General features: G+C 40.3%; 1 protein-coding gene across 1 annotated transcript in view; it reads left to right on the forward strand.

Moving 5' to 3' along the window:
* The window catches only part of PACRG (parkin coregulated), a 507,213-nt gene that overhangs the window by 311,534 nt on the left and 168,017 nt on the right, over positions 1-27,662 (forward strand). The window contains exon 5 of the mRNA XM_077812164.1: positions 9,591-9,762. Within this exon, the coding sequence (XP_077668290.1) occupies positions 9,591-9,762 (172 nt within the window). The remainder of the gene's footprint in view (positions 1-9,590; positions 9,763-27,662) is intronic.

The raw sequence follows: 27,662 nt of genomic DNA on the forward strand, positions 1-27,662 counted from the left end.
CCCCCTTTGGGAGGCATGGGGGGTGGGGAAAAAAGTATTTCTGGAACAATTTGTCTGAGGCAGACCGCCTCTGACCACCACTTTGCCTGGTCTGTGCCACATACTTGGTGGTTGATAGGAGAACCCAGCACTGCCCTCTGTTCCAGGTTCCAGCTAAGGGGCCCTCTAATCAGCAGCCAAGGTCTACACTCCCATTCCTTGCTGCTTTTCCCCTAAGCCTTCTCCTCTCTTCCTGGCTCCTCTTGTCTGGGCTTGCCAGCATCCCAGCTGTCTCCTCCCAGGGAGTAACTGTGACCTACCCTCTATAGTCCCAAACATAGCTCCCTTCTCCCAGGGAGTGACTGCACCCTACTTCCCTGCAGACCCCTTTCTGCTCTCAGCTCCAGGGCTTTGAGGAACAGGGGCCTCTCCTGTTCCTATCCAGCTGAGCCTACTTCCAATTAGTGGTCCTATGTAGCTAAATCTCTCCCTTGCCCACTGCGTAATTGGTTGATTTGGGCCTGCCTGGCCTAATTTAACCCTCTCAGGGCCAGTATGGGGAATACACCACATCACACCTGGCATGGTCAAGGGAGTGTTGATTCTCCAACTTTCTTGTGCTATTGATTCAGCCTCTCATATCCCTTCTTCTCCATCCTGACCTGCTCAGGCAGAATCACAGTCACACCTTGCATTCCACACTCTGCTCCCAATGGAATTCAACCGACAATGGCTTCTATCCAGGACATCTTGGAATACTCACTGTGTTTTCAGTCATCAGGCCTTGTGCTTAGCTCTATGAGGGTGCATCTGGCAGCAATCTCAATGTTTCATCCCCCTGTTCATGGAAAATGAGTTTTTTCCAATGCCATGGTAGTTTGATTCTTAAAAGGACTTAATCTCCATCCCCTGGTCTGAGAGTCAGGTCCTTTGTGGGACCTTAACACAGTAGTGGCAGCACTGATGAGTCCTCTGTTTGAGCCTCTGGCATCTTGTCCCTTTCCCTTTTTGTGTCAAAACTGCATTCTTGGTTGCGGTAACATCCACAAGGAGAGTCTGTAAGTTGCAGCTCTGATGGCAGAGCCTCCTTATGAACAGTTCACCAAACACAATGTGACTTTATGGCTGCTCCCATATTTTCTGTCTAAAGTGGTCTCACGGTTTCATTTGAACCAAGCAGTATATTTGCCTGTGTTCTTTCTTAAGCTGCATTCATCCCCAGAAGAACAGCATCTCCATATGTTAGATTTCAGCTGATGTCTTCTGCCTGAATAGGACTAAATTGTTCCATGGTTTTCCTCATCTGTTTGTGTTATATGCAGATCATGTGAATGGGCAAGTGATCTCTTGACAAACGATCTCTAAGTGAATAACATCCTGTATCAAGGCTGCGTATGAAATAGCTTCGACTATGCCTCCTTAGTGGCTGTGAGCTCATTACATGACATTTGCAGGGCTGTCAGGTGGTCATTGATACATATGTTGATGAACCATTATGCCATTAACGCATCATCCACAGCTGATGCAAACTTTGGGAAGGTGATCCAGCAATCCATGTTTTAAATGGATTCTGAGCCCAATCTTCTGTGAGTACTGCTTGTGAATCACCAAAATGGACTACCTGGCTACAGCTACTCAAAGAAGAAAGTTACTTACTCTTACTGTGGTTCTTTCAGATGTGATGCAGATGTATATTTCATGACCCAACCACTGTCCCATCTGCAACAGAGTCTATTCCCTGGGTGAGCGGTGCAAAGGAACTGAAGGGAGTCCAGGTGGCACTGCATCATATAGCCAGGGGAGGGGCTATGGCCATGAGGTGTGAGCATTGCCTTGTACAGGTACTGCTAGGCAAAATTCTCCAGCTCCACCTAAGTGGAATATACATCTGCATCACATCTCAAAGAACCACAGTTACAGTAAGTAACAGTTACAGTTGTTTTGGATATTACCTTGTGCAAATCGATTGCAACACAACCCGATTTTTAAAAAACACTGCCTAAAATGCTCTATTTCTTTGCCTCAGGATAAAAAACAGAAGAAAGTAGATGGGTTGCACTGGAACTGTTAACCTACAGTTGGAGATGAAACCAGCATGGATTTGGCAGCCGTCTCGGCTGCGAGATAAGGCAGCAGCAAAGTAAGGCAGGCAGGAAGCAGGAACAGTCAGCCTGTGGTAAGGGGCTGTGTTGCCTCATTTTGCAGGGTAGATATGGGTGGAACCTCCTTCTGTGAGTGGGAGCTGTAGCTGGGGAATTGACAGGGCACATGTTACCAACAGGGGAGAGAGAAGAAGAACTAAACATTCTTCAGTTTTCAGTGCAGATCCTGGTCGTATACTCCTCCTTGGTGTTCTTAGGATTAAATGTCATTGCATTCCACCTCTTTTTGAAAAGTGCATTGGGAGATCATGAGCATGGAAAATACTATACAGAACTAAATTATGTTCTGTCCTATTGTATTAAATATATTGAAACAGTTTCTCTCCCTAACATTTCCCAACCACTTTATTTTTTTGTGATATCATACTTTATAAACAGATTGGGGGGAAATCATCTTGTTTAATTCTGTAAGGAAAAGCTATCTGAAAAGGTCAGGTCATTCAGCTCTCACATTATCTCTTTTGCAAGTAACCCCTTAGTTATAAATTATATTTTAAATTAAAAACTAGCAAGTTTTTAATATTATATTTTTGATGAATTAATACTTGGAGGGTATATCAGAGCTACTTCTTCCAGGACAGTAACACACAATGGACAAAGTATGTTGCTTCATTTAATTTAATTATGAAAGGCAGCTATTTGCTTTTGTTCTACTTTTCAGAACATTAATACCTCTGCAGTGTGTTGAAAAGATTCTAAATTCATCTTGGCTTCTGTTGTAAGGATTACCATTGGAGTGCCTAAATAATCTTTCCCTCTTTCCCTTGTTATGTTTCCTTTAGTGCCCATAGCTTTTTGTCTTCTGTTGTGCTTTACAGTAGATATTTTATTATAAGATATAAGCTATCGGTGTGTCTACTTCCTTTTTTTTTTTGACAATACATTAAATAAGATACTAGAAATAATTCAAAATAAAACTCAGTAGCGAGTGGATTTATGCACTGAGGCTATACATTAAGTGTTAAAAGATGAGTGGAGATTGAAATGTTGGAGAATATTTCTGGCTGGGAAACTGGAGAGGACTAAAGCTATGGAGTATAGCAGTCAGAGTAGAGATGTGAAGAATAAAAATGACATGCAAAGATACTACATCTGAAATTGCACTTGCCCTACAGTGGAAAGATACTGTGGGTCAGCAGTAGCCATTCATTAGGTGAGGCTAAAGCTAGCTTCCCGTTATAAGCCCAAATTTCAAATCTACTCCCATTAAGAAACTAATGCCCCTGAAAATTCACATGCTCCATCTTTTCCACAGCCAGAATTTTTCTGGGAAGTTTAGGAAAAAATCAGAAAAGGAGCTTGAAAGTTACTGTGTTTAAAAAATGTCCCCATCTTTGACTTTTTGAAAATTCCAGGCACCATTCACAAGCACCAAAATTCACATTTCAATTAAAACCACCAACAATAATCAAATACTCACTATAATTGGTAAGGAGTGAGATTTAATCCTGGAGTAAAGGGAAAAATTAATGTATGCCACATTAAGGCTATGTCTACACTAATCTGCCAGCCTGCTTATCACTCAGGCTGAGAATTTGCTAATTCATATCCTACCTATCTAGTATGTTAAGCTCAGTTTGCGGTTTTGTTTATTTACTAAGTAATCTGCTTTGAGCAGTTTGCTATCACTTATAATCACTTACAACCTATCCTTCTGTAGTTAAACTTATTTTATTTTAATCCAAACCAGTGTGTGTTTGATTAAGGTGTCAAGGGAAAATCTCAGGTTGGTTACCACAAGTGTGCATGGTCCTCTTCACATTGAGGGAGAGGTGGACCGGATATTAAATCCATAAACTGGCCAGATTTGACCAGGGCAGGATGGTACTGCTCTGGGGTCCTACGCTGGGAGGCTGGTGGTTAGAGAGCTTGCATGTAACTGCAGCTGGGTGTGTCCCTACCTGTGTGAATGCTGATCAAAGTGCAAGCTTAGAGGGCTTTGCAACTTGTCACAGCACCATTGTGTGAGAGGGAGTCCAGGATGGCGGGTCAGAGGGCTCAGTGGTACCCCAGATCCAGGTGGGACCCCAGAGTGAACTGGTATTTTCCTTCTTTATCTAATAAGGGGTGGAAAGGTTAACTATTTCAAGCAAAGATGTTCTAAATTACCCATAAGTACTTTGGGTAGTTGGCAAACTGTAATAGATCTACCAGATGCTTTAGCATTCTGCCTGTTCCTATTATCTAAGCTATATCTGGATCAGATGTTTTGTATCTTCATCTATCTGCACTGCCTCAACTATGTTAAAAACAAAAGATGAAAAAAATGAAATGAGCAAAAGATTGGAGAGCTCTTGACATACTCTGTCCTTCTCAGTATAGTGAACCTTGCTTTGCACAAGACTAAAAATTGGGCAGAAGGAGCAGATTACGACAGAGGATATTTCAGAGGAACAAAGAGCACTTTTTTGATATGCAAAATTTGGGGATTCTGCATTGGGAGCATGAACATAAAGAAGGATTTTCAGGTCAGTGACCCCAAAGTTCTGGAAGCCCCACATACTTTTTAAAATGGCATTATTAATAAAGCTGTACCAGTGGCAGAGATTCATAATCCCTTAATTATTTTGTTGGTCTTCCTTTTAACTGTTCGGTGAAAATCAGCATTTTTTTTAATTAAAAGGGGCAGATTTTTAATAAACTCAGATAACATCCTAGATTGTGGTTTGTTTTATATATAGTGTAAGAGATTACTTTTAGGTTTTGTAACTGGATAAATGGCAAGGCCTTACAGAATCTCCTTCCAAGCTCTGAGCTGACAGATGAGAGGTGCTAAATCTTCCAGACCCTCCATCTATCATAAAGTATGTTCTTTGTAAATCTTTACTGACCATTATCCTCATCTCCTGTTTGCCCGTGTATCTCTCTCTCTCTCACACACACAAGCACTATCACTACTATTTAGGGGAATCCTAGAGGGAGCTGGAGGGAAAAGTACAATAAAAAAGGGGCGGGGGGGGGGAATAGCAGAAAAGAGCATCATTACACTTTTCTTGCCTATATTTTACCAAAACGAATATAAAGAAAAATTGATAACTATGGTATAAATGATGTAATATGCTGGATGATATAGTTGGCACTGGCATACAGGTATGACCACAGGCAGGTACAGTGTATGATTCCACAGATCTGCACTATAAGGTCCCTGACAGACCCTTTTCAGAGTGCTTAACTAATAGCAGTGTGCACACACATCCATCTGATTAAATGACCAAAACCAGGGATATAACAAACCCACTTCCTCATTATCTCTATTTTTGGCCAACCTGTACACTTGTGGAATACATGCCATCTCCCTGACCACTTGTAGATAGTTTAGGGAGTTTTAGATTTCTCTGTTGAAGCTTGTTCATTTTTATCATGTGTTGCATAGTCTGGTTGTTAAATGTTGTGGGGTTTTTTGTAGAGTTTAGAACTTTGTCTACTCTGGCAATTGCTGAATAAACAATAGAGTTTAAAAGGTGTTATTCCATTTCAGACCAGCGTCCCAGTGCTTGCAATGCTTGGATGAAGACATTCATTGAAGTGCACATAAAATATAGCACATCCTCTTGCAATTAAAATTACTACACCATTGAATATGATGTCTCCAGGAAATCAGATCCAACTTGTAGGCAATGTTATCTAAAAACATATTACATTAAGTAATCAGTTGAGATCGATTTTTATGAAACTATAGGGAATGTAAGCCCTACTTGTTTGTGTGTCTGAAACAGTAGCTTCTAAATGCCAGGGTTGCTTTGTAGTGTATAAAATTTAAGTATGATGGATTGAAGAATTCCCATGATTTATTTATCAATTCGGGTCTTCATTATCAAACCTCTTCCCTTGAGTTCTGTCCAACTGCCTTGCTTTCCTTATTTAATGGATAGAAGAGCCAAGAAGCTGTTTTTTTAACTAGTTACATTGTTTTTGTCTCATTTGGAATTTTTCCTTTAAAACTTAAATTTGTAAAATAGTCCAAGCATCATCTATCTTCCATGAAACATTTGCAGGTTTTTAATACAGATGTTTATAAACTGTGATCACTCTTTATTGGAATATATTAAAATACCATTAAAGGCCTGACCTAAACTTAGAATATTCAGAGGTAAGGTTGCCACTGGAATCTATTTCTATCCAGATCTTACAATTTATACAGTGCCACCAGATCTTACAATTATATACTGCCACCAGTATATAAAAAGTTTATAACAACTATTGAGGATTCTTCATAAAACCCAAAATTGCAACAATGTCTTGGCAGTTTTTGAGCATGTTCAGCCAAGAATTGCAGCTTTAACTCAGAATATTTTTGTGGGTGGAAGCAAAAAGAAAAAGGATTTTTTGAGCATAAACAAAAAATTTGCATTTTTCTCAGTACATATGTATAATAGCCACTTTTCAAAGCTAAACAATAAACACAAAAGCAAAAGGTTTCACACCACAGAATTTAATGCAAAAATATTTCTGGCTTCCATATTGTAGGAGGACATTCAAGTCTGCAAAATCAAGAAATATTGGCTGTACACTTGGTCAGCTGAAGTGGTACTAAGCTAAGCCACTGAGAGGTTGAGAGCCAACTAGGAGTGAAGATCACAGTCAACTAATCTCTCCTTCATAGATAGAGATATATCTATACATCCTGTTGTTCGTGATTTTGAAGAAGTTTTGTAATCCTTATCAAAAGTCATATGCTGTATTTTATTAAACCCAGAAATCATATTCTGCTCAAGGCTGAAATATACTTCTGATGTAACTGTAGTGTGTAGAGGTAACACGAACTGGAGTGCTTCCGAGAGGCTAATTATATGACTTGGATCAGGGTCACAAAATGTTTTATTTATGGCAGCGGCCAGTACCATTGGCTCAAGTAGCTATTGTACATTTTGTTAAAAATATAATGCAATGAAAATACAACAACCAGTATTAAAAATGACCAACTAATACATCCACTTCAGAAAACACAAAATTAAAGATGTCTAGTAAGAAAGTAAAGGTGGATATTCCTTGCCCCCTAGACAGATGACAGGATTGTTCTGCCTCTTGTTGGTCATTTCCCAATACCTACCATCTCTGAACCTTGAAGGCTTTCTGCTCACACCACCATTTCTTACCATATATCCCAATAGTTCCTTCTGTAGTGGCTAGTTTGGTTGCTGAGTTGGATCTTGCACCTGGAGCCTGTATTTACTGTTCCTATTGGTTTCTGTTGTCAGGGACTGGGTGAGCAAGTTATTTTTGCCAGCTCACAAGCACTGTTTAGTAGCAGTATGGATGACCTTAAGAAACAAAGCCAGCGTCCATCATTTTTTAATTTAAATGTTTTCTGTTTCTGCTGTAGTAGAAAGAAAAGGAGTACTTGTGGCACCTTAGAGACTAACCAATTTATTTGAGCATGAGCTTTCGTGAGCTACAGCTCACTTCATCGGATGCATACCGTGGAAACTGCAGCAGACTTTATATACACACAGAGAATATGAAACAATATCTCCTCCCACCCCACTGTCCTGCTGGTAATAGCTTATCTAAAGTGATCATCAAGTTGGGCCATTTCCAGCACAAATCCAGGTTTTCTCACCCTCCACCCCCCCACACAAATTCACTCTCCTGCTGGTGATAGCCCATCCAAAGTGACAACTCTCTACACAATGTGCATGATAATCAAGTTGGACCATTTCCTGCACAAATCCAGGTTCTCTCACCCCCTCACTCCCCTCCCAAAAACCACACACACAAACTCACTATCCTGCTGGTAATAGCTCATCCATTCTCTGTGTGTATATAAAGTCTGCTGCAGTTTCCATGGTATGCATCCGATGAAGTGAGCTGTAGCTCACGAAAGCTCATGCTCAAATAAATTGGTTAGTCTCTAAGGTGCCACAAGTACTCCTTTTCTTTTTGCGAATACAGACTAACACGGCTGTTACTCTGAAACCTGCTGTAGTAGAGATATTCAGAGTTGATTATGATGTATGTCCTCTAGACAGAGACAAGGTAGGTTGTCCTTTTATTGGACCAACTTCTGATGGTGGAAAGTACAACCTTTCATGGTACACAGAACTCAGACACTCTTCTTCAGGTCTGGAGAAGGGAATGTGTGTCTGAGCTCTGTGCAGCTCAGATTTTACCCTCTGTGTAGCTCAGGTTGGTCCAATAAAAGATACTACCTCGCCTACCTTGTATCTCTCATATCCTGGGACCAACATGGCTACAACAACGCTGCAAACAACTGTAGATAACTATCCTGTTTAAAAACTCTGTCAAAATAGAAATTCCATTCCTGATATCAGTTTTGGAAGCTGTTAGCAGAGAAATGACAACCATTTAATATGTAAAAATAACACATAGCCCTAAGCTCAGTCTGTTGTTTCATGAGCCAGTAGGACCGAGGAGCACTTTGAAGGCAATACACTCCATTTCTGGGGAGAGCAAGTGCATCAGTGATGAAGCAGCTTTCTTATCTATGCTCAGAATGGCATTAACAGATCTGGGGAAGTAGCCTCTAGCCTGGTCCCCTTTGGCTAGAGAAAGTCTGCAATACCAGGCCTCTGAGGGGGTGACAGAAATAAAAGGCAGAAAAGTCTGATTATTTTAGAGGACACCACCTCCTTCTAAAAAGACCACAGGTGGTAAGGTTATTGCTCCATCAGGATACTCTCAAACTTTAGACACAGAAGGACAACAGAAATGGGTAGGATTCCTCAATAATTTTCTCTTAACCTGTGTTATTGCTCTTAATCATTTACTAATTAAAAATGAGGACTATATTCAAGGGAACTGTAAACCATACATATATTGCATTCCTATAAAGTTATGATTTTTTTGTTGGTCAGACAGATTTTATTTGATCCATTTTGTATCTCAAGTTAATATATTAAGGCCAGATTTTGCCACTGTTGCTCAAACTAAGTAGTACTTTTTTCTATAAGTAGTGCCACTGGAATCAGTGGAACTATGCATACTGTAAGCTCCTATTTACCATGAGCAAAGATAATGGAATATGGTCCTAACTTTACTAGAGTACTCACATACTGGTTTTAGACACATGCATTTTATGAGAGTCTAGAAAAGACTGACAAAAGATTGTTTGTTTGTTTTTATTGGCAACAGTACCAAAAAGAAGTCCAGGAGCATGTTCTTCTTAGCTCTCCACTTTAGATCTAGTGGTTAAGGACTTAAGAATTTCAGCCATCATGCCAAACGCCATACCTGGGAGATGGTGATATCCTACTGTGACACACTGACTTTATTATTGCATATTAAAACTCTTTGTGAATGTGGCATGAGGTTAAGGTGACCAGATAGAGAGTGTGAAAAATAGGGATGGGGGAGGAAGGTAATAGATGCCTATATAAGACAAAGCCCTGAATATCGAGACTGTCCCTATAAAATCAGGACATCTGGTCACCCTACATAAAGTATATCAGTCACCCTCATTCAGTTTGTTTCTTCTGTGTGCCTTCTCAGGTGGAGATTGAGAAACTGGACTATCATCACTATCTGCCTCTGTTTTTCGATGGGCTTTGTGAAATGACATTTCCCTATGAGTTTTTTGCTCGGCAAGGAATCCACGACATGCTGGAACATGGGGGAAACAAGATTCTCCCTGTCATTCCTCAGCTCATTATCCCAATAAAAAGTAAGTGAGTATGTGGGAAAAACCCAGAAATGAATGTATATAGTGTTACTTTTTGACAAGTAGCTAATTAAGCAATAAAACAATGACAGGTTGTGCATTTCCAGGAGATTACTGGAAACCTGAGTAAGTGGTGAGGTATGGGGCCAGAAGGCTTTCAATCACCTAATATGTGATTAGTTATCCCAGAGAAATATGCTGTCTGGCATGTATTTTTCTTATTACAGTGTGGCTCTTGGTATTTAGAAAAGTGAAATGAAGCTTTTACTTGATTTTATTATATTTATTAAATATATCCATCTATTTTATAAAATAGCTCATCTCAAAAGACATGAGAAAATAGCAGAAAAAGGTTGGGAATTTTTTTATTTTACAGTTGTATTAACTAGACCTCCCCTTCTACTTATACGCACCATTCTTCCTTGTCCCCTCCATTCCCATCACATTCCTCGTCAACATGTCTAAATTTGGGCTACTGTTTGACTCAAGGATGCCTCATTTAAAATTTTTGTTGTTTTAAAAAACATTCCGTTTGGAAGTGTTTACAGTTTCAAAAACAGATCTTTATTGAAATGCAGTATGACAGTCAGAAAGTTGTATCACTTTAGGTAGAATGCTGTTGAAGCTCATTTTGCTGTAAACACCACATCTAAGTATACGTTTCCTAATTTGGCCCTTTCCTGTTTCTTCAGCCCAGTAGTTGAGCAGACCATTCTTCTGCATCATCCTTCACCTTCTAGCATGCATTTTGACTTCTGCAAAGATTCTTATTGTATTCAACCGTCCAGCCAATAAATATTTCATCGGATTCCCTTGAAATTCCATCAGCGCCTTTCCTTAATTGATCAAAGTCATTACTGCCAATAAACAATAAAACAGCCCTCCCCACTCAGCTGTTGTCTCCACTGCCTCCACAGGAGGATGGGATCAGGACCTCAACCAGAGTTCTCCCACATGGAACTGTTGAGCAATAACTAGTTAACCCTTAGTTAAGCCAATGTATATTACATGGGGAAGATCAGAATCTCTTCATGTAGACAGGGACTTAGAGTGAAAGTGGAAGCTTCTCTTTTTTCTCCAGTCTCAGAGTGATAGCTTGATTGTTCAGTCAGAAAGGCTGTAACATGAAATTGTTATCTGGCTTATTTTGTGGGGAAGATTCATTCATTCATTCCACTCAGGAGGGAAAGAGGGGTGGGATCCTCTGGGTGAACAGAGAGTAGATTCACTTCTGGAATACTGCAGGATGAGCTAAGTCAAGCAGAACTCTGGGAACAAGAAAGAGAAGCTGCCGTTTAGTTGGGACCTAATATCAAAATACATGTATTTTAAGGACCAGGATTGGTCTTTTATTTACCTGGATATTCTCCTTTTTTAAAAAAGATTAATTAAACAATGTCTCTGGCTGTACTTTAATGTACTCATAGATTTTGTTTGAGGGGATATAATTTCAAAATGTCAAAAGGAGAAATTGTTTTAAAAGTGACACAGTACTGTAGGAACTAAGTGCAAGATGGTTCAGGCTCCTGAAGGAATTATGAAAACCTTCCAATCATTGTTTTAGTTCCTCTATTTGAGGAGAGAAGCTATTAAGTGAGGAGTTTTGTCTTTTTTTTTCACTTTTATTAAGTATTTAAAATTGTATTGTCGGTTATCAAGATATATTTGAATATAGGAAACATTCAAGTATGTTTTTAGTAATAAAACATAAAGCTTCTTGAAACTGTGAAAGCATCTGCAGGAAGGACTCTCTTAACACGATGGCTGCAAGCTCTATAGTCAGGACTTAACAGAATCCTAAGGGGACTGTGGACCCACTGTACTTTTAAAGTGACTACGCAGTAGCTTAATCTACTACACAATTTTCAGCCTCGTAGAGAGATATCAACATATAAATATATATGTGGGACTGAGAGAGAGCCTTTTAAACAGTGTCATAATTTTGTTGAGTCAAACATTCAAGAACACACTCATTTTCTGTTTTCAGTTTTATTTCAGTGTACCGTCATTCCTTTCATTCATTTTTATACCTTTTATCAGTTTTAAAATTTGTGAAGTCCATATATCTTTTACTAAGAAAAGCTTTCTCCTTCATTAACACCAACATTAATGTCAAAAAGGGCATTGTCCTCTCAGGCAAATAGAGTAGATACCTATAATAGACTTTAAATTTGCTATGAGCAGGACCGGCTTTCGGCACCAGCAAAGCAAGCACTTGCTTGGGGTGGCACAATTCCAGGGGTGGCATTCCGGCCTTTTTTTTGCTTAGGCAGTTGCGCTCTCGGAGCTTGGGGTGGCAAATTTTTTGCTTGGGGCGGCAAAAAACCTAGAGCCGGCCCTGGCTATGAGTATGTACTGTAGTTACAGCTATAGATTTGTGGGATGCTGCTACCTCCACAATAAACTCAGTTGTCTTTTGAACTCACTGCAGTCTCTCAAGTGTCCTCATCAGTGAGTTATATCTGACTAATCAGCTGTCTCCTAGATCACTGCCATATTGCCACTGGGTGGGGGAAAGAGTAAAACAAATGGAAAGAAGATTGTTAGGCAAGAGTGTATTTTTGGGAGTGGGAGAGAGTCAAATAAGTCTATAAATAGAAACTTTTGTTAAAAAAAATTTCCCTCCCCCATGTACATCAAAGAATACCAGTGAGGTGCTGCTTTCTAAAAGACATTTAAAATGTGGCATAGCAATACTGTATCATATTTGTAATGCTTTTTAAGAGCAATTTATCCTTCTCCTGCCCTACATGTTCTTGCTTAACACAGTTCATAATTTTGACTATTACAACCTCAAGCTGACAAATATTAGTTAATCAACATATGAAAATCACTTCCTTCATAACAATTTCTCTCCAATAGGATAGCAAGGCAATGTCTGAAGAGAAGCAAGATAGTGATAGCAAAAAATTGAATCAATTCATTACTCTAATGCATGAACAGGATTAAAATAATATGGACGAATGCAGGTTAGGTCCAAATATAATTGCCTTTCATCATTTCACACCTTTGAAAGACTGTCTGTCCAAACTCCTTGTAAAAATATTTTTACAACACTTTATAACAATAATTCAACAACATGGAAGAAATTCAGAACAAGAATGAATGACTTGTCTGGAAAGATTAAAATATATGTCATCTTGCAGTGACTAAGTAGGATGACACAGTCTACCAGTACAGTTAGATGGGTATAAAAACAAGGTAAAACAAATTATTTAAAGGTGTTCAAAATAGATACACCGATAAGTGATATCATCCAACTAAAAGAAAAGCAGGAAAAATTTCCTAAGAGCAAAGTCTGTAGACCCTTCATTATCTTCCAAGGGAAATGGAGAAAGCCCCATTGCATTAATCATCTAGACTGGAAATGGATCAAGCATTTGAGAATATGCTGCAGGAAATTTTCCTGAGTTGGCCACGAGATGGACAAGTTGACCAAATGAGAGGTGGGTGAGTGCTTCACTCAAGAAGTGCTGGAACACAAGTACTGGAACTGCCGTAATGCGCCGTTTCCACTCACCAGAAAAGTGGTGGAACAGTATCCCAGAGTATTCCAGCAGGACTCAAGCACTGCAAATGAGTCTTTTCCATCTCTGTGTTCCATGATAAAGTATACATTTCACAAAGTCACACTGGAATAATTCTCCCTTCATCTGATCGGAAAAACTCATTCTTCATTCCAAATTCAAGTCCCCTGAATCTCTAGAATAATTTCACAAAAAAGTATCTTGCAGAATTACTGTGCAAGTTATAATGCATAACACACAGTGAAATATCTTCATACTTGTGAGGCAGGAGAATATTTTTATCCTCATATTACCAATCGGGAAAGCAAGGTAGAAAATGATTAAACTTGCCTCAGGTCACAAAGTGTGGCAGAGATAGGAATACAATCCAGATCTCTCGCATCTCTGGACTGTGCCCTAGAAAGACCATCTGACCAAAACAAAAATTTACCATGAGAGCTTTGAATCCAACATGAATTCCCAATTTGTATCCATTTATGTATTCAGGCAATAATTAAAATAGTACTGCAAAGACCCTGTTTCTCGATTACTTTGTTCCAATGTTTGGCACAGAGATGGGGGACAAACCTGCCTTTAAGCAATATTTGTGTTTCCTTATTTTCAGTTACAGTAGCCCTGAGGCTGCACTAATTTGCAATCAGGTGGATCAAGGCCCCTAGTGGCCATGGGCTGCCAAGAATAGAACAAAACTGGATGACTATTATAGTATTTACTTAGCAATGGAAAGCTAGTGTTTTAGATTTCTATCTAATCATTAAAGGAGTATGTAAAATTTCTTTTTGATAGCTATTCTGTTTCAGAATTGTTGATTTAAATCTTAGATTTGTCAGAATAAATTATAAATAACATTTGAATAATAATATACAAAAATGTAATGCACAATGACTTACTTTAAGAAGCAGTAACTGCACCCATGTATAGTTCACTTTAGGTGTTCCGTAGATGCCTGAGAAGCTGTCTTTGTATTAGATATTTTATTGTAAAACAGAATTCATATTGCTCTTTAAAAATGTAACTTAGATGGAAATACTGCTACAACACAATTTCATTGACAAGAGTAAATTGCTGATTGAGTCAGAAGTGAACCAGTTCCATCTCAAACAGTCGTGAAATTTTAGTCTGAGAGGCTGTGTTACCATGCTCAAACATTTCTGCTGTGACAGGCTAGATCACAGATATCTTAAGCTTTGCTGAAACTCAATTTCACTAAGGAAAAATAGCTTTTTATAGGTTTTAGATATAGAGAAATATGTGAGAAAAGAGCTGAACAGTCCTCCATAGTCTGACCTACAGCGTCCTTTCTAATGTCCTCATAGATCTCTGAATTAATGTGATTGTTTCCTCTGACTCCCCATTGTATTGATTTGTAAAATGTTGGTTCATTTCATGGGCGATAATATAGTTTTTAAATTTAGTATTAAATCAGGGTCACTGTTGCATAAAGCATGTGAGTTATTACTGTTAGCCACTATTAAAAGTGGATTTGCACTGTAGTACTATTTTCCCTTGGATATCTTCACATTATTGAGTAGCTTGGTGATATCTTACACCTCCCTCTTTTGCAGAAAGCTTAAACCATATTCATGCAATGTGCTCATAGATCTACCTTCCTTAACTGGACATTTTTACCCTCCAATAAAGTATACCTTTAGTAAATTGACTAATTTCTGTTTAACTATAGGCCTAAAGAAAAAAATCCTGACTCTATTAAAATCAGAGATTGAAAACTAATTCTGAACAAACTTCCTCTTTTTTGAAGACATGGCTTGCATTCAAAGAAAGCAAAAGTCTTTGATTTTTGTTTGTTTCCTGATTCTGAAATATTGACGCATTTACATCCAACAGTTGAAAAAACAAAATGTATGTTGGCAATTACCAGGCTTAGATTGGATTCTGCAGCTCAGAAAATGTTACTTCAGCATTTCCAGATATTGTAGCGGGTTTTTTTCTTATTACCTCCAATCTTAAATTTACTTCCATCCTCTAACCACTACAAAATTACCTGACCTGTTCCACAGGAAAAGCTTCATCCAAAACTGACTGTCATCTCACACACATTTAGAGGGTGAAATCTGCAAATTAATTGTATCATCCAATAAGCCTTTAATACTTAGGAGGGCTGGGGTTAGAAATAGAGTTTGTGTGGTAGGACTTTGTGTGGTAAAAATAGAGGGGAGAGGTAATTGCACGAAAATAGGGACAAAATGGGGAGAGGAGGAGGCCAAATCAGGAAAAGGGAATGGAAAGAAAAATTAGCCTCAGGGAAAACATGGAAAAAGACTGGGGAAAAAATTCAGCAAGTTAGAGGGGAAAGTAAGAAATCAGATGAAAAGGGAGGGAGAACAAAGGAAGCTTAATAATTTTTTAAACTTATGGAAAGTTAGCTTTGTACAATATTTTGCTATCTGTATTAAAATATTTGTGTACATGAACATTTTCCTAGCTTTGGAAGAGGAGGGGTTGACACTCCGTCCTACATCTGGCCTTCTTTGGATGCTATAAAGCACACTTGTTTTCTTTCTGAAAAGTTAATGAATGCTATTGGAAGTATTGTCCAGGTAATAAATAGGGAAGGATTAACTGCTTTATTAAAATCCATTCAAGATATTGTCTTGGTGGTAGAGGCTGAGGATGTCATCTATATTGCAACTAAAAACCATGACTGGCCCATGCCAGCTGACTTGTACTCACAGGGCTTGGGCTGTGAGCTGTTGGAGCTTAGACTCCAGGACCCTGTAAGGTGGGAGGGCCCTAGACAGTGATGAGCTGCCAAAATCTTAACAACCAGTTCCCTCCTCACCCCACGAGGGGGTTGTGGCCCGCTCCCTGGGGACTCCTGCCCCATCCAACCCCCCGTGTTCCTTGACGCCCCCCCCCGGACCCCTGCCCCATCCACTCCCCTCCCCTGTCCCCTGACCACCCCCAGAACTGGGCAGGAGGGTCTAGTGGGCCACCATAGTGGGTGCCCACCCCGCCCCTAAGAGCCAGAGGGACCTGCCAGGGGACGAGGTGGGGAGTCCCGGTGGTGCTTACCTGGGGCGGCTCCCAGGAAGTATCCAGCAGGTCCCTCTGGCTCCTAGGGTTGGGGGAGCGTAGTTATGGGGGGAGCAGGGGGAGTAGCTGCTCCCCCCACTGATCACATCAAAAGTGGCACCTTAGGTGCTGACTCTGTGGCTGCTCCAGGGCTGGAGCGCCCATGGGGAAAATTTGGTGGGTGCAGAGCACCCACCAGCAGCTCCCCACGCCCGGCCCCAGCTCCCCTCCGCTCTACCTCCTCCCCTGAACACGCTGCCCCGCTCTGCTTCTGCCCCCCTTCCTCCCCCAGCTTCCCACGAATCAGCTGTTCGCACAGGAAGCCTGGGAGGGCTGAGAAGCAGGTGGTGGCTTCGCGCTCAGGCCCAGGGAGGCAGAGGTGAGCTGGGGCGGGGAGTGGTTCCCTTGTGCCCCCCCCCGGCCTGGATTACCTGCTGTGGTGCAGGCGGCCCTCCTTGCACCCCCCTGCCCAGCTCACCTCCGCTCCGTCTCCCTGGGACTGAGCATGAAGCCGCTGCCTGCTTCTCAGCCCTCCCCAGCTTTCCGTGCAAACAGCTGATTTGCGGGAAACCGGGGGGGGGGAAGGGGGGCAGAGAAGCAGAGCGGAGCGGTGCGTTCAGGGGAGGAGGCGGAGGTGGAGCGGAGGTGAGCTGGGGCCTGGCGCGGGCTGGGGAGCTGCCGGTGGATGCTCTGCACCCATCAAATTTTCCCTATGGGTGCTCCAGCCCCGGAGCACCCATGGAGTCGGCACCTAAGGTGCCATTTTTGGCCACTTGTTAAATTTAGAAGCCCTTTTTAAATTTAACAACCGGTTCTTGTGAACCGGTGCGAACCGGCTCCAGCTTACCACTGGCCCTAGAGCTAGGGCTGCAGCCTAAGCCTAAATGTCTACATTGTAGTTAAACAGCCCTGCAGCCCGAGTCCTGTGAGCCTGAGGCTGTCACAAGCCAGCCATGAGCGTGTAACTGCAGTCTAGACATACCCGGAGAGGCAGAACTCGTAGCCCTGATCCATCAATGCAATTAGATATGTATGTAACTGAAATTAAATGGGGACTACTCATATGCTTAAGTGTTTTGCTGGATCAGGGCTCCAATTCTGTTCCCAGCTTGGTCAATAAGTCACTGTGTGACCTTAGCATTTCTGTGCCTCAGTTTACTCATCTATAAAATTGGCATACTTCCTTAGTGTGAGTATTTTGTGCTGAAAGGTGCTATGAGCGGGGGAGGAGATGCAAGCCTGAGCAAATGTATTTTTCAGAGGTCACGAATCATTTGCTCTTTAAACTTTACTTTTTTCATTAATTTCCACTATTTAAGGAAATTAGACTGTAATATCTAAGACAGTAAGTACTTGCGGTTTAAAATCAACAAAATTAAGTATGCCACAACAATAGAAGTTTCTTTGCCCTGTGGGCTCGTTACCCTGCAGGAGAACTGATCTACATCATTTTGTCCCACTCTAATAGAGGAGAATTCTACTTAAGACAAAGAATCTGCTAAAACAAATGCTGCTTCTACCAGTATGTGGGAGGTGAGGAATGCAAAACAAGACAGGCTTCAGTCTTTGGTCTTGAGAACTGTATTAATTTAGATGGAATACATAGGCCCAAAGAGTCAAAAGTGTAAACGTGACCTAGTCCACTCTCCAGTATTAAACAGTTTTAAACAAGATTCAGTGTTTGGTATACAGAGACCTTAGCCAGCTTAGTATGATGGCAAACACGCCATTATAAATCTTAACTTTTGATTAAAGATACAGAAAGGAAGGAAAAGCAGTTGGAACATGTGTTTAATGTAAAGTACTAAATAAGGCTTTTATTTTAACTATTCCCCTTGTTCCCTTTTCTTTTAGCTGGAGAGAGCTTTTAGAAGGAGAAAACTCTTGTTTGACAGTGGGGTGGTTTGTTTGTTTTGTTTGTTTGTTTTTTTTAAAGCTAGTGTTAAAGATGATAGCAACAGTCCTTTTGCGGGGAAGGAGATGAAGTTACTTGAGGTGAGCTGGAACTGCTATTATTGCTGTTAAAGTCCAATCCCATTTCCTAAAAGACAGATAAACACACAAAGGGGAAGGAAAACAGCAAAGTTAGAAAATGCAGCTTCTGTCTCTTGTGTTGACTTTCACTTGCAACCTCACTGCTGGAAAAACACAGGCCCAGCACATGGTCTTATCAGCCACTCCAAGACCTGACAAACTTGTGCCAACATCGGGCTGTTTAGGGAATTGCATTTAGCCACCTTTCTGGTCACAGGCTTACAGCAGGGTTGCAAAATATACAGTCTTGGCTGGCTAAGCAAGATTTTATTAGACAGAAGGAAAAGAGAGGGATAGGAAAGAAAATAGGAAAAGAAAAGGAGATGGTTGGGATTCAACTGGATCTGGTGGAGGTGGTGATGTCTACCTTTCTCTCTTTGGTCTGGTCTGGTCAGCACATCATTCAGGTTCAGGATGAAGAAGGTCCAACATCCCAGGAGATGGTGAGGGTGACAGCTATGATAGTGAAGCCCCCTTCTTCCCCTTCATTTGTCTTTTAGTTAGCCCATATTGTAGTTGCCTTCATCCATGTTTTTCCCTGAAAATCTCTTTTTGAGACCCCAAAAGGGGAGTGATGGGAAGAATGGTCCATTTACTTGTTGTTTTATTCATCCAATTAGGCCTAAAATTTGACATACCAATTTTAGTTAATTCATTTTTGGTTCTTAACTCCTTTTGATTACAAGGCATGATTTTTAACAGTTTGTGTTATATTAGTAGGCCTTTTTGTTAGGACTTTTTTTCCCCTCCCTTTGTATCTTTTCTCCATCAACACAGGTTATTGTGAAATTGTGAAATTTTACTTATTTTTTATAGTTGAGCTCACAATTAGGGTAAATTTTTGTAGGCCCAGTTATTACAACAGAAAGGAAAACAAAATGGAAATTGTCAGCACAAGCTTTTTAATATGGATTCTCAGGTAAGTGCCTTTGAAAAGTAGGTTTAAACTGATGAAAGTGAAGCTCAAAGCAATCAGAAGCTAATTATTAAAATACTTTAAAATAACAAAACTAACCAAATTTGTTATGTTTTGAGAGGAAAATAGAATATTGGAGAATTCAATTCAGTTCTTCAATGTCTGGGTTCTCAATATTCTATCTGGGAAAAAGGGCTCTAACCTGATCAACTTTATTAAAAACATTTAGTCTGATATATTAAAACTAGATCTCCAAGAGGATCCACTCTGGGGTGGGGGGATGTTAGCTGCATTCCCTTGTGTACGAAGCCTATTAATACCAAAGAAGGTGACGTGAATTTTACAATATCTGACATCTGAGACTGACCCAGAAGATACAGGAGCCTCCAAAGTGCCAGACAAAAACAAAACGTCAACATAGATGACTCCAAGGTCCTTATCACCCAGATGTTGGAACTATTGCTCAAGGAAAAAGAAAAAAAAGAGTTGAACAATGGAAAACAATTTCTAGCAGGGAATGAACAAACTGCATTACTTTTATTAGCCAAGCTGTGAGTTAATGAATAAAACAAAACCAAAAAAAACCCTATATATATATATATATATATATATATAGGAACAAATTTCAGCTTTACAACTCTTTGAACAAATAAATGAATACTAGATTAATGGAGAATTTGAAAATTATGAACTTGCAGCCACTGGTAATAAAGTGTAATGACTGAAAATTTTCAGTGAATTGTTTATTGCATATTGAACTCAGGGTTGGTTGTGTTGTGGGGTTTTTTTTTTTTTTTTGCTTTTGTTCTTTACTAATTTTAACAAGTAGCAGTACTGGGAAATAGCCCCTAAAAAGAAACTTACAGTGCTGCTAATGTACTTTAAAAATCCAGATATATCTATTACTGTGCTTTAAAAGTAAAGGAGGAAAAACTGGGCTTATCCCTTTTAAAATCAATTATTTATCCTCTGTTTTATTTAATATTGCTTTCTCATAGTTACTGTAAACTTCAGAAGAATTGTTAATCATTTGAAGGATTCATTAAAACGTACACAGTTTTACTTACAAAATTTTCTAAAGTAAAACTAACTTAACTAGATAAGCAGCACAATCCAAAGTGTTTTACAAAGGTTAGAAAACCTCTAACATTTACATAGTTTAAGTATGGATCCATAGACTGAGGTATTTCCATTGGAAAGATTATAGGGACTCCCTTAATCTGTCTCCCTATCTATATTCTTATCACTATAGTATCTGAGCAGCTCCTTCTGAAGAAAAGTGCAGCCAAAGCACAAGTCAGACAGTCAAATAGCACTACATCCATCTTCAATTATAGGACAATACAAATCATTGTAACCCACCCCACAAACAAATGGAAAACAGTTCTTTCTTTCTTCCTAAAATTGCTGCTCAGCAGAATCCCACAATCAAATTAGTACAGTGCAGGCTTGCTGAGCGGAAAGAAGCTACCTACTATTAGGGGAATGGAGTCCTCTAAGTAGCAATTAGGAAATGGAAGTATGTCTTAACTATCAAGCAGTCAGAATAGACTGGTCATTGACTTATTTGCTTTGTTGAGAGCTGTAAGGGTCCCACCTTGGCCAGCAGATTCCAAGAACACGAGGCAATAGCTCAGGTTTCTTTCTCAATAAGAGCACTTTTGATGGCCTACATTTTCTTCAGCTCCTTGAGCAGTATATAGTGAGTCTTATCCAAACACTTTCACAGAGGCCTGGTTGCAGGCATTTTTAGATTGATGTCCTGGCTCTGTATAATGCTGCTAGCACCTCCACACATCCTTCAGTTCTTGCAAACCTCAGAAAGTATTAAGGTTCTACAGAGTATGTGGATGCTGTGGACACACTCTTATTTCAGATACTACAGTGAATGCCTCCTCCTTTGGTTAGTGAGGAAGAATGCAGTGACAGTAATTCACAGAGAATAATTACTAGATTAAGAAATTAAACAAATATTTACCTCATCTGTTTCTAATTGATATATTGGGGCAGATACTGACCCTAATTATATTTTTATATAGTGCCAGCATAATGGAGCCCAGAGTTGGCCGAGGCGGCTATGCATACCAAGCATAAATGTTTAGTAACAAAAGTTGTATGGGCAACTTGATCTTACTTTTGATAGTTACAAGCATTTCCCTATTTTGCATTGCAGTTTTCTAAAATTTAGAGGCCTCCAAGATTGAGTGTGTATATGCTATTCTATTCAGATTCTTATACCATACCCATCACCATAGCAATGGACATCATAAGCCAATTCTTTCTTTTGCTGCATATGTGTTGCTACCATTGAAATTAATAGGAATTTCACAAGTATAGCTCTTTTCTATTAGTGGAACTGTCTATTAGGGATGTATTCTACACTTTGTGCATATATGGAAATAAAGTTAGCATTTAAGGAGGTTATCTATGCAAATCGCAAGGATACATATGCCCGTAGTTTTTCCATGAATCTGTTTTACAGACACCTGCAGTTAGATTTAATGTAAAATATTTTTTTGCTACTTTGATTGCAATTCTGAGCTAGCTTATGATTCTAGGTGATGGCAGCAGAAGTGAAAATTTAGTTCTTTGAAGGCCTCTATGCATTCCCACTCAAGGGACTCAGCACCTCTAGCACTGAGCTGTGGAATTGTATAGACAAGCCACATCCGCTGGGGGGTACAGTAGCGCTTTTTCATAGGATGATATAATTGGCTCAGTCTATATACAGGAGCATGCTCCCTGGCCCACCTCAATTCCTTCTCTGTTGAGAGCTAATGGAACTACCTTTCCTGTCTCTGAGGGTAGTTAGCCTGTTTTCTACAAATAGTTTGTTAGTTAGCTAGCTAGAACTCTTGGCCTTTGGTTACCTCTGAGATCATGTTGGGTCCTAAAACCTCTATAGGATTTAAAAGATGTGCAACATGCTCAGCTATCTACCCTGAGACAGACTCATGGGTTTGGTGCCTGGTGTGCTTGGGAGAATTGCACACCATATCCCATTGCACTATTTGCCTAATTTTTACTCCTCAGACATAAAAGAACAGGCAGCTCAGACCAGGCTACATGCACATTTGGGTTTGGTAAGCCTCCAGACCATCCTGATATTCCTGTGGAAATTTTGAGGTCTACTTCTGTGGAGAGGTCTTCTGTAAAGAAGCCTAAGATGCACATAGACCAGTGATACTCAGACCTCAGTGGTTCAGGAGCCAAATTGGCGATCAACATTCCAAAGAAGAGCCACAGTAGTGTGAATGCATTGTTTCATTTGCTATAGTACTATATATTCATATTTAAACAGTGTGACACAGGAAATATTTAGTTTATATAAAATTCTCACAGCAAAAGGGATGGATCACTTGGTGATTTCCTGTTCTGTTAATTTCCTCTGAAGTACCTGGCACTGGCCATTGTCAGAAGACAGGATACTGGGCTAGATGGACCATTGTCTGACCCAGTATGGCCATTCTTGTGTTCTTATATTCAAAATGACTCAGCAAGCATTATTATATCAACTACAATTAGTTATTAACATAGTAAAAGCATCCTGATTGGTTAATAACTTAGATTGGTTAATAGTAAAACACTGTGAGATTTAATTATCATGTGCTGCAAAGAGGTGCAGCAGACACATTAAAGAGCCACATCCAGCTCCTGAGCCTCAATCTGAGTATCACTGACCTTGACACTCCTGCCTCAGCACCTCCCTTGATGTTGGGCCTGAGGTTAGGGTTGCCAATCCTCCAGGATTGTCCTGGAGTCTCCAGGAGTTAAAGATTAATCTTTAATTAAAGATTGTCATGTGATGAAACCTCTAGGAATATGTCCAATCAAAATTGGCAACCCAAAGATTCACCTACTCAAAAGCTAACACCTACAGCAGCTGAGCTTCCCACTCAACACTGTCCAGTACTGCAAACTCTATCTAGACAGTCCACACCAGTGCCATGATATGTATCAGCAATACTGTCAGGAGGAACAATTCCTTTGAAGCCGTTAGAATTGACACTGGTTGATACCATAACCAAAAGGCATGCTTCCACATCTCTGACTCTGCTACAGGGAAAAAGGAGAAGAGGTAGCATTCCAAATCGCAAAGGGAGTCTGAGGAGAAGAAGAAGAGAGGAGGCATTCTTCTCTTTCTATCACTGGTTTCTTTGAGGACTCCTTACAGATGCCAATGCCAGCTTTGGCCCACACTCCTCCATCTGAGACACCAGTTTTTTAGACACATCACTGGTGTGTATCCCTCCAGTGCCATAAATTTCTCTTTTTTCGTGAAAACCCCATCAGAGCTATTAGCTTTGCCTCCACTTCTTGATCACACAATAGCATTTTCCACTTACTTCAATTCAAAACATTCTGGAGAAACATGGGTTTTTCCATTTTTCCAGCCATTCAAGTTCTCCTGGTCAACTCAAAGGAGCCCAATCGCCTTCCTTCAAAAAAGACTCTGTCAGGACAGAAAGATATTAGGAAGGATCCTCATCAATTACTCACGTTGCCCTTCATTTAGGAGTCCATTTTAGATGCTGCCAAAGCCCGTTCAGCACTGACTTGGGCATCAGCATTAACACAGTTGCCAATGATCCTTGCACTGGGTGCCGAGTGTTTTCCTACATTAAAGAGTCTGGGGCCCTTAAAGGGAAAATCTTCTATTACTTTCTGAGAGGCTGGAGCAAAGCCTATTGTTTGGAGTCATAAGTATCTCCTCAGAGCTGTGCCAGTGGCCGCAGAGCTTGTAGTTGTATCTGAGGGGCTGTAAACTTCCCTCAGAGTACACTTAACTAATGTCCTCCCCTCAGCAAGTTCTTTGCAGCTGCTCTGTGCTCTTCAGCTAAAATACTAGGGAACAAATTAAGAATCATAGCCTGGTCTCTGGGACTTTCCCAGTTTGCATCTACTGCTAAAAGAAAGTCAGATTATACAAATTTTCAATTTCTTAAACAGCCTCCCTCCCCAATTCAATACCAACAGAGTACCTCAGTGGTGATACTAGTCTTCAGCTTCTTTTAAAATGGCTTCTGTATAAAGAACACAATCCAGAAATCCCACATTGCATGTTGTCACAAGGTCCCAAACATCACTTCTGATGGATGCTCAAGAGCCATACCCCTCTCCCTCGACAGGTCAGACCTCATCCTTCTTCAATGCCTGGTGCCAGATTATTTGGATTGTTGGGTATTGGAGACCATAAATGATGGCTACGTAATCCAGTTTCATACAGGCCTCCTTCATTCTCCTCTCACCTCCAAACCTCCTTTGGGGACCCCTCTTGTGGAAAAAACTCCTATTGGAGGACATAAGCTCCCTTCTTCAAAAGGGTGCTGTAGAGGAGCAATACCAAGGGAAAGGGTTTTACTCTAGATGTTTCCTAAGGCCATCCTGGACCTCAGAAACCTCAACAGGTACATAAAGACTTTCAAGTTCAGGATGCTAATACTGGGGGACACCATCCCATTCCTGTTCTCAGAAAAATCACCTTTATTAGTTGGTCCTGGACTCCACTCAGGTGAGGGTCTACCTCCTGGAAGATATATTTCTGAAAATAAGAGACTTTCTGCAAACTTGCAGGGATCAACCTGTGTAAACACACTTTTCCCTAAAGCTTATAGGTCTCATGACCTCATCAACTTACATGATAACCTTTCCTTGCCTAAGAATGAGGCCCCTCTAACTTTAGGTTGTATGTCATTACAGACTCATTGTACACAGCCTGAAAAGGATTGCTTCAACAGCTACCCTTGTGTAAATTTAGAGACAATGTACTCCAGGGACTGTTGTTCAGTCTTCTATACCCTATTGTTACAATCACCACAGATGCCTCCATCCTCAGCTGGGGTGCTGATTGCCAGGACCTCTGTGTAAATGGACAGTGGAACATTTTGGAGTTCAAACTCCACATCAGTGTCCTGGAACTCAGAGTGGTGAGATAAATCCTAACAGCCTTCCACACAACATCAAATAGTACAGGTACTTACAGACAATACCATGGGCATGTATTAAATCAATAAGCCGGGAGGAGCATACTTCTGTGTATGGTGGCAAGGATACTGTGGCTATGGTTTATCCACCATCATATTTACCGTAAAGCAGTACACCAATCAAGGGAAGAGAACGTATAGGCAGAAACACTCAGCAGGAGGGTGTATGATCCGCACTAATGGTTCCTGAACCAATGACATCCTCACTTTTATTCAGGTAGGGATAACTAAATATCTGATCTCTCAGTCCTTGTCCTCAAAGGAAACCCACACAACACCTTCAAAAGATGAGCCTGGGAGCTTAAGTTCATAATTCCGCTGGACATTAAAAACCATGGACTTAATAGAGGCACTGGTTCATTACAACAATTTGTAATATAACCTACTGCCTGCCATCCCTTAATTGCCCACTTCATTTTAAGTGGTCCCTTACATGGTTTGTGAAACCCTTATGCTTTACAATGTGCCCCACCTCATATTTAGCTCAGACACTCTGGTTACTTTCCCCAGACCTGAGAAAGATCTCTGAAGCTCAAAAGTTTATCCTTTTCCCCAATGACTAAAGAGTTAATCCCATCACAAGAGGGTATACCTGCAATTTTAGAATATGTGTTGTACTTGAAATCACAAGCGTTAGCAGTAACTTCCCTCAAGGTTCATTTGGCAGCTAAATTGGCTTATCATAACTTGGTCAGGGATAATCCTATATTATCTCAACCCACAGTTTCATGTTTTCTAAAGGGACTAACGCCTTTCCCCGTGAGAGAACTTCTTCCTACCTAGGACTTGAATCTAGTACTTACTATGCTTATGTGTCCTCCCTATGAACCACTGACCTCGGCACCCTTAGAACATCTGTCTATCACAACAGAACTCTTAATCTCCTCTGCAAAGAGGTTTAGTGAGCTCAGTGCCTGGATGGCCATTCCATCCTATGTGGTAGTAGCTAGTAGAGAGAAAGTTGTCATGGGACCTCACCCTAGTTTTATGTCTAAAGTTATCTCATATTGTCACCTGTCACAATCTCTGTCCCTCCCCATTTTCTTCCTCAGGTCTCATGCTCAACCAGGGGAGTCTCGTGATAGAGCTTTGCAAAGTAGCAACATGGAGTTCAGTCCATGCTTTCATTAAGCACTAGTCATTGGACATGGCATTGTATACTGGTGCTTAATTTGACAGAGCAGTGCTGTAGTCCATTTGTGCCTAGAACTCCTTGCCCACCATACTCTGATGGGGGCACTGTTTGCTAATCTCCCATTAGTGGGAATGCACAGAGGCCCTAAAAGAAGAAATATAGGTTACTTACTGGTAAGTGGTGGTCTTCAAGAGTTGTTTCTGTGCATTCACACTACCCAACCACCTTCTCCTCTGCCTAGGCGTTCTTTGTGTTTCTGCACTCCTCGGGCTAGGGAGAAGGAACTGAAGTAGGCTGAGGTGTGCACTGCCTTCTATATACAGTGTCGATGATGTCATCTTACAATGAGAGCACTACTGCATCTCCCAGTGGATGTGGCTTTTGTATATAGTTCCATAGCTCAGTGCCAGAGATGTTAAATGCCATTAGTGTGAATGCCCAAAGGCAGCTCTAGAAGAACAACAATTACTAGTAAGTAACTTTGATTTTTCCCTCAAAATATATACAATTAATGTGTGATCTGCAGTTCGTGAACACTTGACAGTGTATACAGACAGTATATCAGTTATGGTAGTTTTATCTAACTGACATCTGTATCATGAAAGGTGGTGTCATCAATTATTTTTTCAAGCTTATTTCAGAAATAAATATTTTATTTAAAAATATTGGGCTATTTCTTGCGGGGGGGGGGAAGCTGTCATTTTATACTGGCTTTGCACCCCCTTTGCACAGGTGTAAACATTTACATAACATGCAGGCCAGAGGAGAATCAGACCCATTCACTTTATAGTATTATATGTGGCAGTTGCTCCCAAAATGTGGAATTTTGGGAGTAAGCAGTATAACAGGAGGAATTTTGCAAAAACAATAAATATTTTTCAAATAGAAGTCATTTTGAAATTAAAAAAAGGGAAAACAAACTAATTTCTCTATTATTAAAACCAAGAAGGAACTGAGACAAAAGGTATTTATGAAATGTCATCAGACTGAAAGCAAAGAGAAAATTCAGCTGCAACTACTAAAAAAATCTCAAGTAGGCAAGACAGAATCTTTCTTTTTTCGTATCAGAATGTGTGTCTTTTAAAAGAAGCCTACAGGGTTTTTTTCCCCCCTCCCTACAAACATTTATCTCATTGTACTAGTTCTCAGAATAGCTGGAATTGTTAATTGAAATGAATAAAATGATAGCTAAGCAAATGGGTGCAAACTCACAAACAGGCTAATTGTTGCACTAGAATGTGTCTGTTGTCAACCTTCACAGGTTGTCTTGCGGT

The sequence above is a fragment of the Eretmochelys imbricata genome, chromosome 3 (genome assembly GCF_965152235.1).
Source record: "Eretmochelys imbricata isolate rEreImb1 chromosome 3, rEreImb1.hap1, whole genome shotgun sequence".
NCBI lineage: Eukaryota > Metazoa > Chordata > Testudines > Cheloniidae > Eretmochelys > Eretmochelys imbricata.